Source organism: Cervus canadensis, chromosome X (genome assembly GCF_019320065.1).
Source record: "Cervus canadensis isolate Bull #8, Minnesota chromosome X, ASM1932006v1, whole genome shotgun sequence".
In the NCBI taxonomy this organism is placed as follows: domain Eukaryota; kingdom Metazoa; phylum Chordata; class Mammalia; order Artiodactyla; family Cervidae; genus Cervus; species Cervus canadensis.
This window is the reverse complement of record NC_057419.1, coordinates 35,172,055-35,187,379: the sequence shown is the minus strand read 5'-3', so window position 1 is coordinate 35,187,379 and position 15,325 is coordinate 35,172,055. Positions and strand designations below refer to the sequence as shown.

The 15,325-nt window shown below is 39.1% G+C and overlaps 1 protein-coding gene across 2 annotated transcripts in view; it reads right to left on the bottom strand.

The window, feature by feature from the left end:
* Positions 1 to 1,141: 1,141 nt before the first annotated feature.
* Positions 1,142 to 15,325, bottom strand: part of NEXMIF (neurite extension and migration factor) — a 180,217-nt gene continuing 166,033 nt past the window's right edge. The window contains exons 2-4 of one of the 2 annotated variants that reach the window (XM_043459000.1): positions 8,415 to 8,540; positions 3,290 to 7,694; positions 1,142 to 2,692 (exon numbers count right to left, since the gene is read on the bottom strand). In XM_043459000.1, the coding sequence (XP_043314935.1) occupies positions 2,599 to 2,692; positions 3,290 to 7,694; positions 8,415 to 8,493 (4,578 nt within the window). In that variant the 5' untranslated portion in view covers positions 8,494 to 8,540 and the 3' untranslated portion in view covers positions 1,142 to 2,598. The remainder of the gene's footprint in view (positions 2,693 to 3,289; positions 7,695 to 8,414; positions 8,541 to 15,325) is intronic. The other variant, XM_043459001.1, reaches the window with a different exon arrangement.

The window sequence follows — 15,325 nt, the reverse complement described above, 5'->3', positions numbered from 1 at the left end:
ATTTAGAGAACAATCATCTTCTGCCTAATCCTGTTGTTCATTTCTCAAACTCGGTTCCTTGTTATGTTTCAGTACAAAATAATTGGTTATAAGCCACTAATTTAACCTTAAAAACATAAAATTAACTGTAGGCCAAGAAAAAAGGTACTTTAAAATGGCAGTTCTCTTTGGAGAAAGGGATAAACCACGTCCTAGATTAGGCTCCTAATGGGCTCCATAGGAGCGACTGAAAGAGTATCCATTCCAAAGGATTCATGATAGCAAGTTCTGACAAGGAAATTGTTTGTTTCCAACAGTTTTAGGCTGTCCGTCTATCCCACCTCACCCCATTTGCTAAAGCTGAACTGATACTGAGGAAAAGTGGGACAACCACTCCCATATTTATTTTTATAAAACACACTGTACTCATGGAACATTTTCTTTATTCCTTCTTTCATTGCCACCATTTGATTACATAGAAAGCACTCCATTCCTGTAAGCTGGTGACTTTGGGATTTGGAGTCTTGGGGATCTGAATACAGGCAGAGTTGATTCCAAACTAAATTCAGCTGGAAAATAGAAAAATAAAAACAAAACAAAGACCAGTTCCTAGGAACCAGCCATAGCATTTAGTAAAAACAGCTAGCTATCAGAGTGGAGAAATAGAAGAAAATGTTCCCATTTGATTGTTTTTCCTTTTGAATGGCTGCTGAAGAGCAGGAGACATGTCATATCTGGTACTTTTCCATTAAGTAATTTTCCAGGACTCACCACACACTAGTGTCAAAACCTTGGAATAGGCCTGAAGCAGCCTCACAAAATACTCTTCACCCACTCATCCCCACAGACATACACAATCACACCATCAAGAAGAAATGTTTGTTCATTTTACTACCTAGTTGTAAGTAGTAGAGCTGGCTGGTAAAAGGAATCATGGACTGGGAAGTGTGTATACTTATATATGTGACAGGCTTCCTTCCACTTCTCTCTGACTACTTTCAAATGTTGCTTCTCTGTTTGTGAATATATTTAGGTGGCAATGACTAGGTAGGTTCATATTTTGCTTAAAATTTTCCTTTTGAAATATATTCCCTTTTTTAAAATCCCCTTTTCCCCCACCCACCTATTCTCCACCCTCCCACCCACAGCCTATATATCCACAAGTTAATAGGTTAGTAACAATATTAGTAAGAATAGTAAGAGTAACAACAACAACAACCAACAACATTAATAATATTAATCCCCTATATCTGTATAGCACTTTACGATCTACAAAGCGCTTTCACATCCATTATCTCATCTGTGCCATAATGCATCAGTCATCAGACACACAGGCCTTCAACTGTGCAAGGAAAAGAGATCAAATGTTAGAAGTCAAGTGGTGAATAAAAGGGAAGAAAAAGCTAGTTGTGAGGGATGTTGGGGCTGTGAAATTTTTTAAAAAGGGAAAGGGCTAAATAAAAAATGTGATTTCAAAAATTTATATAAAAGATTGAGATTTAAGTTTAGTGTGTGGCATCAGATACTCTAGTCATCCTCAGACTAAGTATATATGGCCCCAATTAGTTGTTACAAATTATTCAGTTTATCAAATATATGTATGTGATTCGTAGGCATCTAACTGAGATACCTTAACATTTTCTTTAAATGACATTGGCATTGCAAGATTAAACACTTAACACTAAAGCCATGATATGAGTGCACTTCTGACAAAACTGGAATAAAACATTTATGAAACTACTTAAAAGCAATCTATGTATTTCATTTATCTTAGTCTTGATTTTATAGCTATTTTATAATTTATCCCAGACTATTATAAAATATATAAAACTGAGATATAAAGTATCAGCAATATAACTTTGCACTTTAAATAATTTTCAGATACAGATTTTCCTTTTAGAAAACAAACTTTAAAGCAGCTGCTTTGTTTCCTTGTAAAAGTTTCTGTAAATGCATATACTTGGGTCCCTGATGGACTTAGCTGTTGTGACTTTCAGACTTTTCCAACACTTTAACCCTTAGACAATGGAACAAACAAACCTTTTTGTGCCTTATTTAATGGTTCATGTTTCCACACAGGACAGTAGAATTTTAATTTTAAAAATAAGGTATGTATTCTTATATTTTAAATTAATTAATGAGCTTTAAACTGTGGGGGTGAATATGTAAGATGAGGTAAGGAAATTTGGCACATTTCAAACAGTATCCTTTAAGTTTTGGTAAATTGTGTAACACAACATATTTTTCCACTGTGATCTACAGGTGCTATCCACATAAGTGGGGGTGGTTAATAGCAATAATCACTGGAATGTTTCTAGTAAATTAACAGGGACAAGTTCCCCAAATACTCACAACCAAATGTTGATATAGAAGTAAAAATATATACAATACAGTCACTTGTTTGTAGTTTGGCACAATGTTTTCCTTTATTTCCCCTTGGATAAATAGTGCATAAACTACTTGTGCAACTGTATGACTTCTAAAGTCTTTTACATAGAACATCAGATTAAAGTTTGCTTCTAAAGACTTATTCCCACACTTTAAAATTCTTTTCTTTAAGCACTTACATGTCAACATACATACCACAAGGCATATTTTGAAAGAAATAAAACACAAACATCAAATGTCTTTCTGGAAAATGCGAGTCTCTTCTTCAAACACAGGTAAAACCCAAAATGTTGTTTCTGCTTTTAGGAGATTGTAGTCGGAATCCCTGCAGAAAAACCAAACAATTTATGCCATCTTAGTTAGATTTAGTGTATGTCCCACAAAGGGATCATACAATCTAAATTTGTTTACATCATACTAGATGCCGTATGATGCAGAAAAAGATACCAATAGCAGGGGGCACTAGAAAGCACTCCTAATTGCCTTATGATGAGATTTTGTTTTCCAAATTATGCTCCTTTTGTTTAAATCTTCTTGGTTTTTTGGTCTATATAACTTTTAAATTCTGTTGGTCAAAATTTTTCTTACTGCAAAGCCCTTCCCTTCCCCAAATCATTCAAAAGCATATTTTAGTTGTATTTTCTCAGTAAGTAAAAATCAACGCTGACTAGCAGAAAAAGTAGCCTTGTCAAAATTTATCCCTAGTCAAGCCACAACAAAATTGCCCAATCTTTTGGTTGGCTTAGAGGTATAGGGATTTTCATGCACTTTTTTCTTTTTGTTTTAATTTGAAAAAGAAAGGAATGGGACAGTTTCTTTCATGCAAACTTTTGCTTTTAAGAGGGAAAAAATGAGGGACTGTGGGCTTAGCAGAGTAGGAAAGCTAAGGTGCATCATTTCAGCCATTTTGGTGCAGTATTACCTCAGTTTTTCAAAAGAAGCTGTCCCAGCCTCATCCTTGTGGACCTGTTCTCGCTCCATGCGCTTTCCCTTACACTTCTCTTCTCTCAGGGCCTTGGAGCTGGTTTTGTGACGATATAACTTTTTGTGTGTCGGTACATTATTGCCTAAAGTGCTCAGGTTATTAAGCTTTTTATCAAAGAAGGCAGAGCGAGAGTCCTCATTATAACCAGACATGCTTGCACGACCAGGATCACCTATCACTGCTTTCCCATTGCTTTTACTCACACCCTTGATAGACCTGTGATTCTTAGTGGCTCCTGGAGAGCCATTGTTGACCTTTTTCTTAGATTCCTGTGGTGTCCCAGCCAATATTTTGAGGGTTTTTAATTTTAGACTATTGGACTCAGGGGAGTAGAATATATTGGGGTCCCCATGGTGCTCCATGGGTTCCCAAAGGGGTTCTATGGAGGCCATCATGAACCTCTGCACATCTGCCATACCAGAGGCAATGTTGGACAAGATATATGAAGGCTCCTGAAATTCCCGTTGGTCATCATCCAAAAGGTTGTTGGTGTTGGTGCCCATGTTCATGTCATTCCAACCTGGGCTGCTCTCCTTCCCCAAAGACCAGTCTCCAGAAAGTCCCTTCTGACTTAAAGACCAGTCTCCCGAAAGTCCCTTCTGACTTGGCATCTTCATAGAGGCCACAGGGCCATGTTGGATACATTCAGCCAATGTCTTCCCCGTGGAGGATATGCTGTTGATTTGGCCTCCTCCACGACTGATGCCAATTTGCATTTTCTCTCCATTGATTGCAGCCATGAATTTCCCTTTCTTTGCTGACTTAGGGACCTGGCGGGAGGTTTTGCCAGGTGGTTTTTCAATCCCTTTGTTGTTGCCTTTGGGGGATTTTTTCCTGTTGTTTTTCTGAGAAGAGCTTTGGTTCATAGCCCCACTCTTGCTGGGTGAACTTTTCTTTCTTGATTTTGGCACCTTGCTGCTGGTACTCATTTGACTAGATGGATCATTAAATGTTGATAAGCAAGGGGCTTTCTGGAGCAGGCTGACAGAATCCTCATCATTGAACATATGGAATTGAAACTGATGGTTATTTAAAGTAAATCCATCATCCACTTGAACCTGCCGTGAAAGGGTACTGCAGTCCCACTTGATTTTCTCCATATTGCCCAGTGTTCCTGGGACACCCTCTTGGAATCCTTTTAGTGTTCCTAGTGTCTTGATATTCTCACATCTGGTAATTTGAGGGGAAAGACTGGGAGTATCAGGTGGAGATATCTCTGAGAGAGAAGAGTGGCGGAATTTGTCAGGAGTGAAGTTGGAGATATCCAAAAGGTCAGTGGACTCCTTTAGTGGTGCTATCTCATCAATGCTCTGCTGGATCACCAGCTTGGGGCTGCAGTGGGCCAAGAAGTCATCAGCAATATCATCATCACCATCCTTTTCACAGGATTTCAAGCTTAAGGAGCAATAATTGCTTGAGTTGACAGAGAGTGGGGCAATGGAATCAAAGCTAAAGAGCCGCACATCGTCCATATTGACTGGACCGTGCTGGAAAGGAAAGCAGACCTCTCCATTATTAAAGTGACATAATTGGTAAGAGTCATCAGATGAGAGCTGGGTGTCTTGCACAGAGGTATATATGACCTTGTTGCAACTACTTCCACCACTATTGAGACAGATTGGATTGTATGTTGTAGCTGTGAGGCTATTTTCCATGGAGACTACTTGGGAGACTCCATATTCACTGGACTGGGTTGGAGCTATCTCCCTTGAGACTTCAGCAATGAATTCCTGGGAGCCAGAAGCAGGTTTGTTGTGCCACACATCTCCATAGCTGTTTGATTCCATTTTGAAGTTTTGGGATGACTGAAGCAGCTGAGACTCAGCAGGTGAGGAAAGCACACAGTCCTGGGCAGGTTGGAGAGGTACAAATGATTTTTCTGTTTGAGTGAGCCTGTCTTCGTTTTGCTCTGGAGAATGATGATTGAAGTATGAGATACCAGTATTATTTGACAAGTCAGAAGCATCTAACAATGTCTGTAGATACCCTCCAGGAATAACAGGTATATTGTTGGCAACATGAGCAGATGATAGAGGCATTTCAGAAGAGCAGCTGGTTGGTAGGAAAGTAGAATTCTTAGCAACCTTTGTCTCATGAAATTCAGATAGATGAGAACTGTTTGAGGTCCCAGGAATGGCTTCATTCTTTGAATTAGCCTTGGAGGATTGGTTTTCCAAAATAGGACTCATTTGAACAACTGGCTTGCTTTCTTGCCCAGCTTTGATTTTCTTGGATTTTAACCTGGCTTCACTTTTAAATTTGATTTTGTTAAGCACTTTCCTCTCTGGTCCCTTAAATTGACCATCTTGGGCTTTGACTTTCTCTGAGTCAGGACCTGTGATGTCATTTAAATGTGATCCATTTGCACAACTGGGGGAAGCCAGAGGTGCTGACTTCAGTGTGCCTTTCAGGCCTCCATCTTCTTTACAATTATTAGTTTGCCTCTCATCATTGCAGAATGAAACCTGCTTACCACTTGCTGACGTCTCTATGGATGGGATTCTTTGAATCCTGTGCCTGTTGCCAAGTTTAGATTTTCGTTTACGAGCAGGTGGCAGAAATGACATCTCAAAGCTACCTGGTTCAAAGCTTTGCTTTTGGCATAAGGATGTTTTGCTGGAGTCTGCATTGCTGTTTCTCTGCTTTTTCTTCTTTTGCCAGAAGCCCTTCAAGGGAGCCAGCTTGGCATATTTGTTGAGCTGATTTTCACTCAAATTAACTGTTGTTTCACTGGCATCCACTCTACCCAACTTCACCAGCATGTTTTTCTCACCTTTAAAACGGTTGATGATAATATATTTGATAATAACAGGGGGCTCCTTACGGGTTACTTTTCTTCTCTTTTTGGGACACCATTCATCATCATCTTCTTCTATAGAACCACCTGGCAGCCATTCCTTCCTCTCATTTACTTTTTCACCCTCTAGTGAGTCAACATCATACAGATAATCTTCACTATACCTGACTTTTCTCTTGGCTCGTAGCCCATAGTTCTGCTGGGAGGAGGAGCTGCCAGAATTAGTGTCCCGAGCCATATAGCGGCTACAGTCCTTGATCTCCCCCATGGTATCAAATGAGACCTCAATGAAGGAACTACCATCACTGAAATTCCCTGATGCTTCCAAGGAATTGGCAAGATGGCCTTGCTTTAGATTCTTAAATTGCTCTACTTCAGTTCCACTGCATGGTTTATTTAAGGCAGATTTTTCTTCATTATCCTTCCCATCTTTTTTCTCTGCACCTTTTTCTTCCTGGCCTTCTTCTTTGCCTTTCTTCTTGTCCAGGTTTTTATCTTCCTCCCCCCAGATAATGCTCACATCAGGGACCTTGAATTGGGAAAAATCGCTACTTTGCTTCAGGGCCCCAGTCTTAGACTCCCGCTTGGGGCAGGTAGTAAAGACACTGGGAAAAAAGTTGAACTGGGCATCCTCCTGCATCAAAAGGGTGGTCTTGTCTCGAACATTGTCCTGGAAGGACTCATATCGAATTTTCAGGGAGCAGACATCACTGCCCAGTGTTGACTCATCATCATCAAACATGTAGTTATCCACATCTTCTTCAGAGAACAGGTTGACAGACAGCTCATTCTTGGAACAGAGGTCAAGTAGTTCGATCTTACTCTCACTAATGAAAGTCTCAAAGTAACCCCAATCCTGATTGGAATTTGCCAGCAAAGCCTCTTCTGTATTGCACTTATCTAACAGTAATGCCTCATAATAACTTTTCTGACCTGGGTCCTCCAAGTCAATGTCAGGTTTCTCAGCTTCTCGTCTATCTCCTGCCCTTGATTTGTGCAAGGGGAAGCCTAGGAGCTGATCTGAGAGAAGCTGTTCTCCGTATTTCATGTTTTCTCCAGCATTAATACACTGAATCCCTATATCAGAGACTGCACAGGTTTCATAATCCCTGTTTAGATCACTGACTTTTAGACTGATCCCTGGCTCAGGATCTACTGCATCCTTGGATTCCATGAAGCAGCCCAAGCAAGTCCGGCTTGGCTGCATGAGGCAGTCCCCATTCAGAGCTGACATGCCTGCAGGCTCCATTATGGCAAATGGAGCTTTCTCACACTCATTGGGCAATGACCATGTGTTCAGGCCCTTTGCAACACCAGATGTAAGGGAGATGGCATTCACAGAAGCACTATTAGCAGTATGCTCAGGTGCTTCAATCAGGCCCAAAGGAGAGGGAGGGCTCTGCATACAGGGCTTCTTAGAGGGCAGAGGCAGGAGACCTCTGGGGTACATCAGGTTCTCTTTTTGAGCCACCGGTATAGACTGGATTGGTGCAGCAGCCTCTAGAGCTGCAAATGACTTCATTGCCACATCCTGGTCCTCTGAATCTAGAGAAAAGGGGGGAAATGACAGAAATAAAGTTAAAGATCTTAGACCAGACTCATTAACTCTTTCCCTTGATCAGTTTCTGGTACTTGATCTTAATGTATAAAAGGTAAGCTTCAGCTTCTCTAACTTTAGAACTAGAAACTACAAAGTTAAAGAATGACCCTGATTTTGTACTGAACATTTATGTGAGTGAAAAGTAATTATTTCTTTAGGTTCAGCTTTTTCTTCAGACACACACAACACCCTCCTCAGAAATGAGGGAAAAATGGATTGCTTGATCAATTGGAAAGTTAAAGCTTTCAGGGTGGGAAAATGCTCAGATGGGATATATTCATGATTTTTAAACTCTAAGGCATATTCCTATCCTTCAGACTTACCTCTGTTTTGGAAGCTTCTACGGAATCTAGACATTTCAAACTTCATATCAAAGTAGATTTCTAATTCACTACGAATTTAGGGGAACCTAAGTATTCATTTGATAGAGATAATTTCAGATCATTTGATAGAGATAATTTCAGAGAGCAAAGGGGTTGGATTAGATACCTCCTAGAGACCCTTCTAGTCCAGTTACAGATTTGGTGGGATAAAGTTTAGGATTAATACCTATCTCAGAAGTATCCTAGACTTAACTTGCCCCTGCTCTGTTGATACTGAAAATCTATAGCAATAACAAAGGACTACTGGGAGAGCTATTGCATACTATAATTAAATTCCCTTACCATTTTCCTTGACCCCATTAATCATAGTGTTTTCTCCGTTGGTTGAGGCAACAATAGCCTTATCTTGTTGGTTATCCATGAATGGAACCTCTTATTGTTTCATTCCAAGTCCAAATGCTGTTCAACCTGCACATTTCAAATACATAATAATATCAGTCACTAAATTTTTTCTCTGTTTTAAGGTTATTTCAGCTAGAGAGGTCTTAAAAGCTTTACTGGAATTTACCTGTTTCCAGACTGGCTTCATAGACAGTCTTGTTTTTTGTTTCATAGCTTATACATGCCATATAAGTCAGTTTGGAAATTCACACTTCATTCATACATTCTAGATCCTTCTATCCCCTCTTGGCTATCATACTATTAAAACAGAAGTCTGAGGAAGCAGGCAAACTTACATCTTCTTTCAGATAGTAACACATTTAACCACTTCCAACCCCTGGCTAAAACAAGGCTGTAAAAATGTTTCCACAGATTACTGATCTATACTTATATTCCCCTTTCAGGTAATGAAATAAAGAACAGCTGCTTCAGACAAATATTACTAGCAAAAATTAATGTATCATGAAATATATACATGAGCAATGCACTTAATTATCAAGAATTGTCTAATCTTGTCAGATACAACAAGAATACTGTGTCATGGAACATATAAGTGCCACTGTAACTTTACTCTGGGATGCTGTTTTCCTGAGAACATAAATTTCTCCTCAGAAAAAAATCTGACCAAGCACCCAGGATTCATTGCTTTGAATTAAATGCAAAAAAGTGTTGAGAATAGAGATAATATGCTTTGGCAAAAGCGAAGAGGTGGAGACTGGTATGGGAGTTTGATAAGTTGGGAAGGGGAGAGGAAGGGAGCACTAGGTTCTAGGCTGGATACAGTTACAGAAGTTCTCTCATTTTGTACTTATAATCACCTTGTAATTTTGGCTCTACTAGGTTCTTATTTGTTTTCTTTTTCTGGGCCATGCCACGCAGCTTCTGGGACCTCAGTTTCCCCACCAGGGATTGAATCTGGACCATGGCAGTGAAAGCACTGAATCCTAACCTCTAGACCACCAGGGAGCTCCCTTATTCCCTTAATTTTTTTCAAAAGGGCAAACTGAGTATCATAGATACTGGCTTAGATACTAATAGAGATACTATCATAGATACTAACAATGATTATTAATTATTTGGGCCTTTTTTTTCCCCCTACAGAATCAGAAGGCTAAACCCTGAGCAGAAAATCCTTTAGTCCTTTCCTATGACTTTTTAAATCTCAGCTCTAAATGACACAACTTAAAGGTATGTATTTTCACACATTTTAATTTATACCTTGGCTGTTTATAAAAAAAGATTTGGGAGAAGGATTATAATTTTTTATGCTTGCAATACAAACATCTCTGCACTTGTTTTAGCTCTTCCCTATCGATCAGCATTTTAGGATAACAAATTTCACAGGGTTATTAAAATCTATTTTGAGCTAAAATTGATTAGCATGTTTGAAATAATGTACAAGCTGCTTTGCTGATCATAGTAAATCATGCAGTGTAATGGCACTGATATAACATTAGCATGGAGACAGGTATTTTGAAGCAAGAAAATGCTCAGTTAAAGTAGAAAAGCAACCTCTCCTACTTGACTTTCCCTCAGTTGGGTCTGAAGAAGGCTCACAGATCTTGTCCTAGTAGGTTGCTCTACTCTTCCCCAAAGGCCTTTAGGGCTCAGGTCTCAGAGTCTAGATGACCCATGCCTACAATTATGTTGGGGGCTGTCCTTGGCCTTTCCCAACTGGGAAAAAATAAGGCAAGAAAGTAATTCATGTTTCTGCCTATGGATCTGGGACAACATAGCCTTTGGGGTGAGTAGTGCTAATCTCTGGGATACGAGTTTAAATTAATTCAACAAATTTACTATGTACTACCTGTGGTCATGGTGGTGTACCAGAAACTGCAGTGGAAAAGATAGTTGACTGAGACTAGATCCTTGCTCTAAAGGTGCTCAGAATTTATGGGAGAAAACAAGTCATAGACAAATGCTAATAAATATATTTTATTCACTGAAATAAAAGGAAAAAGTTTCTATAGGAGTTCAAAATAGAAATTATTCCACTTTTAGAAAGGAGGGAAATCAGTGAAGAATTCACTAATAGCAGCATTTGATTTGGACCTTGAAGGATGGTGTTCCAGGGAGTAGGAATGGGGGATAATAGAGGAGAGAAAGGCATTCTAGGCTTCAGGAATTTCATGAGTTGCCATGAATCTCTCCCTACTCCAGTCAACCTAAACAACTGCTACAGAATCATAGGTCTGACACTTTCCTTGCATATAACACCCTTTTCCTTATTTTTTTCATTGCTCCTTTTAAAAAATTATTTTATTTTAAATGAAACAAAGATGAATTTTTTTATAATAAAATATACAATTCACCAAGAAGATAGACATCATAAACCATTAACAGCAAAACCTTAACAACAAAGAAACAAAGATACAAAAGCAAAAATCAGAAGAAATATAAGTGAAAAGAAAAAATATATAATCATAATGAGACATATTAACATTGCTCAGAGACTATGTTATCAAGTGCAGAAAAAACAAGAATAGAAGCATCTTGAATGATGTCATTAATAATCTAAATATAATAGATTTACATTTAATTAATTTATATTAATCATATGCTACATAAATATATTCAAAATTTTGTATTTCATAAGTTGTTATTAGATGTTTATAGGACAGTTAGAAAAACTGGTAAAAAGATAAACATTACTAAATTTCAAAAAATAGAATTCTTTTTCGTGTGTGATTCAGTTTTATATATAAGCACATACATTGTTTCTGAAATTATTTTCTGTTGTAGGTTATTACAAGACATTGACTGTGGTTCCTTGTGCTATGTAGTAAACCTCTGTTGCTTGTTGCATATCTATTTTTTAAAAATTAGAAATATAGCATTCTATTTATACTAAGTCAAACAAGTGGAATCAAAATTGCATAAATTTTTTAGACAAAAATTCATGTTTACATATATATATTTGTAAGTTATACATATATATATGTATACGAAAGATTTTCTACTATGATTGATAAAGGCTTGAGAAAGAACATCAAAGAAAAAAGAAGAGATGGAGAAATTGGAAAACATAAACTAAATGAAATGGGAGCACTGACTATGAAATAGAAAAATGAAACAAACTAGATAAAGGTAAAAGATCCTCATATAGTCCAGTTGTTGTTAAACATGGCTGCTCCATAGAAACATATCTGGAGCTCTGGTAAAAAAAAATACATGGGCATTTGTATTTTTCAAAAAATTCCAAGATAATTATGATATGCATCTAGATTTTAAACAGTGATTACAGGTTTTTCTATTAAATGCTAGTTTAGGTGATATAGAATTCTATAATTTTTCTGTTGCTCAATCATGATACAATGATATTAAGTGAGTAATACTTACATAATCACAATAGTAAAAGATGTTTATCAGTTTTCACAATCAATAGTCAGACAAAGAATAAAAGATGGTTACAATTGCAAGCCATAATGGGAACATGATTAATCTAACAATATAAAATAATTACATACAATTTGGGGGGTCAGAGTAATGTGGTAAGTGGAAGTGCATACATGCACATGTTTTCACCTGCTCAGTCAATCTATGTCTTTTGGTAGGTGCATTTAATCCATTTACAGTTAAGGTAATAATTGATATGTATGGCCCTATTCCCCTGGAGAAGGGAATGGCAACCCACTCCAGTATTCTTGCCTGGAGAATTCCATGGACAGAGGAGCCTGGCAGGCTAAAGTCCATGGGGTAGCAAAGAGTCAGATATGACTGAGTGACTAACACTTTCACTTTCATGATCCTATTACCACTGTTTTGGGTTTATTTTCTGTAGGTAGGGCTTTTCCTTCTCTTGTTTTCTGCCTAGAGAAGTTCCTTTAGCATTTATTGTAAAGCTGGTTTGGTGGTGCTGAATTCTCTTAACCTTTGCTTGTCTGGAAAGCTTTTGATTTGTCCATCAAATCTGAAGGAGAGTCTTCCTGGGTAGAATATTCTTGGTTGTAGGTTCTTCCCTTTCATCACTTTAAATATATCATGCCATTCCCTCCTGGCTTGTAGAGTTTCTGTTGAGAAATCAGCTGATAGCCTGATGGGAGTTCCCTTGTATATTGTCATTTTTCCCTTGTTGCTTTTAACATTTTATCTCTGTTTTTAATTTTTGTCAGTTTGATTATTATGTATCTTGGTGTGTTCCTCCTTTGGTTTATCCTGCCTGGGACTCTCTGTGCCTGGGACTCTCTGGGACTTGGTTGGTTATTTCCTTTCCCATGTTAGGGAAGTATTCAGCTATGATCTCTTCAAGCATTTTCTCAGCTCCTTTCTCTCTCTCTTCTCCTTCCGGGTCCCTATAATGCGAATATTGGTGTGTTTAATGTTGTCCCAGAGGTCTCTTAGGCTCTCTTCATTTCTTTTCATACTTTTTTCTATGTTCTGTTCTGTGGCAATGATTTCCAACATTTCTGTCCTCCAGGCCATTTATCCGTTCTTCTGCCTCAGTTATTCTGCTATGGATTCCTTCTAGTGTATTATTCATCTGTTTGTTTGTTCTTTAGTTCTTTTAGGTCTTTGGTAAACATTTCTTGTATCTTCTCAACCTTTGCCTCCATTCTTTTTCTGAGATCCTGAATCATCTTCACTATCATTAGCTTGAATTCTTTTTCTGAAAGGTTGCCTATCTCCACTTCTTTAGTTGTTTTTCTGGGGTTTATCTTGTCCCTTCATCTGGGATATAACTTTCTCCTTTTTCATGCTGAGTAACGTTCTGTAATGTGCCTTTGTTTAGTCTCTGCTGGGTTTTGGTTCTTCTTGCTTCTTCTGCCTGCCCTCTGATGGAGGAGGCTAAGAGGCTGTGTAAGCTTCCTGATGGGAGGGACTACTGGTGGGAAAAACTGGGTCTTGCTCTGGTGGGTAGGGCTCTGCTCAGTTCAGTTCAGTTCAGTTGCTCAGTCATGTCCGACTCTTTGTAACCCCATGAACTGCAGCACGCCAGGCTCCCCTGCCCATCACCAACTCCTGGAGCTTACTCAAACTCATGTCCATCAAGTTGGTGATGCCATCCAACCATCTCATCCTCTGTTGTCCCCTTCTCCTCCCACCAAGAAGGTTTACCCCAAAGGGGACCTTTCCAGACAGTTACTGCCAGTCCTCCCCATCCCTGTGGTGAGCCCGTGCCAACCCATGCCTCCACAGGAGACCCTCTAACACTAGCAGGTAGTTTTGGTTTGGTTTCAGTGGAGTCATTGCTCTTTTCCTCTGAGTCTTGGTGTGTGCAAGGGTTTATTTGTGCCCTCCAAGACTGGAGTCTCTGTTTCCCCCAGTCCCGTGGAAGTCTTATAATCAAATCCACCTGGCCTTCAAGGTCAGATTCTCTGGGGATTCCCAGTCCATTTGTCGGGTCTCCAGGGTGGGGAGCCTGATGTAGGGTTCTGAACCCTCACAACAGTGGGAGAACTTCTTTGGTATTATTGTTCTCCAGTTTGTGGATGACCCACCAAGTGGGTATGGGATTTGATTTTATTGCAATTGTGTCCCTCCTACCATCTTTCTGGAGCTTCTTCTTTGTCTTTGGATGTGGCATACCTTTTCTTTTTTTTTTTTGATAGGTTCAAGCATCCTCCTGTTGGTGGTTGTTCAACAGCTAGCTGTGATTTTGGTGCTCTTGCAGGAGGAGGTGAGTGCACATTCTTCTACTCCACCATCTTGAACTGGAAGCCTCTTTTTTATTATAAATTAATGTATTTTAATTGGAAGATAATTACTTTACAAGATTGTGATGGGTTTTTTTGGCCATACATCAACATTAATTGCCCATAGGTATACACGTATCCCCCCATCCTGAATCCCCTCCCACACCCCTCCACACCCTATCCCTCTAGGTTTTCCCAGAGCATCAATGCCCTGCTTCATGCCTCGAACTTGCACTGGTCATCTATTTTACATATGGTACTGTACATGTTTCAATGGTATTCTTTCAAATCATCCCACACTTGTCTTCTCCCACTGATTCCAAAAGTCTGTTCTTTATATCTGTGTTCCCTTTGCTGCCCTGCATGTAGGATCATTGGCACCACATTTCTAAATTTCATATATACCTGTTAATATATAATATTTGTCTTTCTCTTTCTGACTTACTTCACTCCGTATAATAGGTTCCATCTCATTAGAACTGACTCAAATTCATTTTTTTTATAGCTGAGGAATATTCTATTGTGTATACGTACCACAACTTCCTTATCCATTCATCTAACGATGTACATCTAAGTTGCATCCATGTCCTCAGTTCAGTTCAGTTCAGTCACTCAGTCGTGTCTGACTCTTTGTGACCCCATGAACTGCAGCATGCCAGGCCTCCCTGTCCAACACCAACTCCTGGAGTCCGCCCAAAACCATGTCCATTGTGTTGGCGATGCCATCAAGCCATCTCATCCTCTGTCGTCCCCTTCTCCTCCTGCCCTCAATCTTTCCCAGCATCAGGGTCTTTTCCAATGAGTCAGCTCTTCGCTTCAGGTGGCCAAAGTATTGGAGTTTCGACTTCAACATCAGTCCTTCCAATGAACACCCAGGACTGATCTCCTTTAGGATGGACTGGTTGGATCTCCTTGCAGTCCAAGGGACTCTCAAGAGTCTTCTCCAACACCACAGTTCAAAAGCATCAATTCTTCGGTGCTCAGCTTTCTTTATAGTCCAACTCTCACATCCATACATGACTACTAAAAACAATAGCCTTGACTAGACGGAACTTTGTTGGCAAAGTAATGTCTCTGCTTTTTAATATGCTATCTAGGTTGGTCAGAACTTTCCTTTCAAAGAGTAAGTGTCTTTTAATTTCATGGCTGCAATCACCATCTGCAGTGATTTTGGAGCCC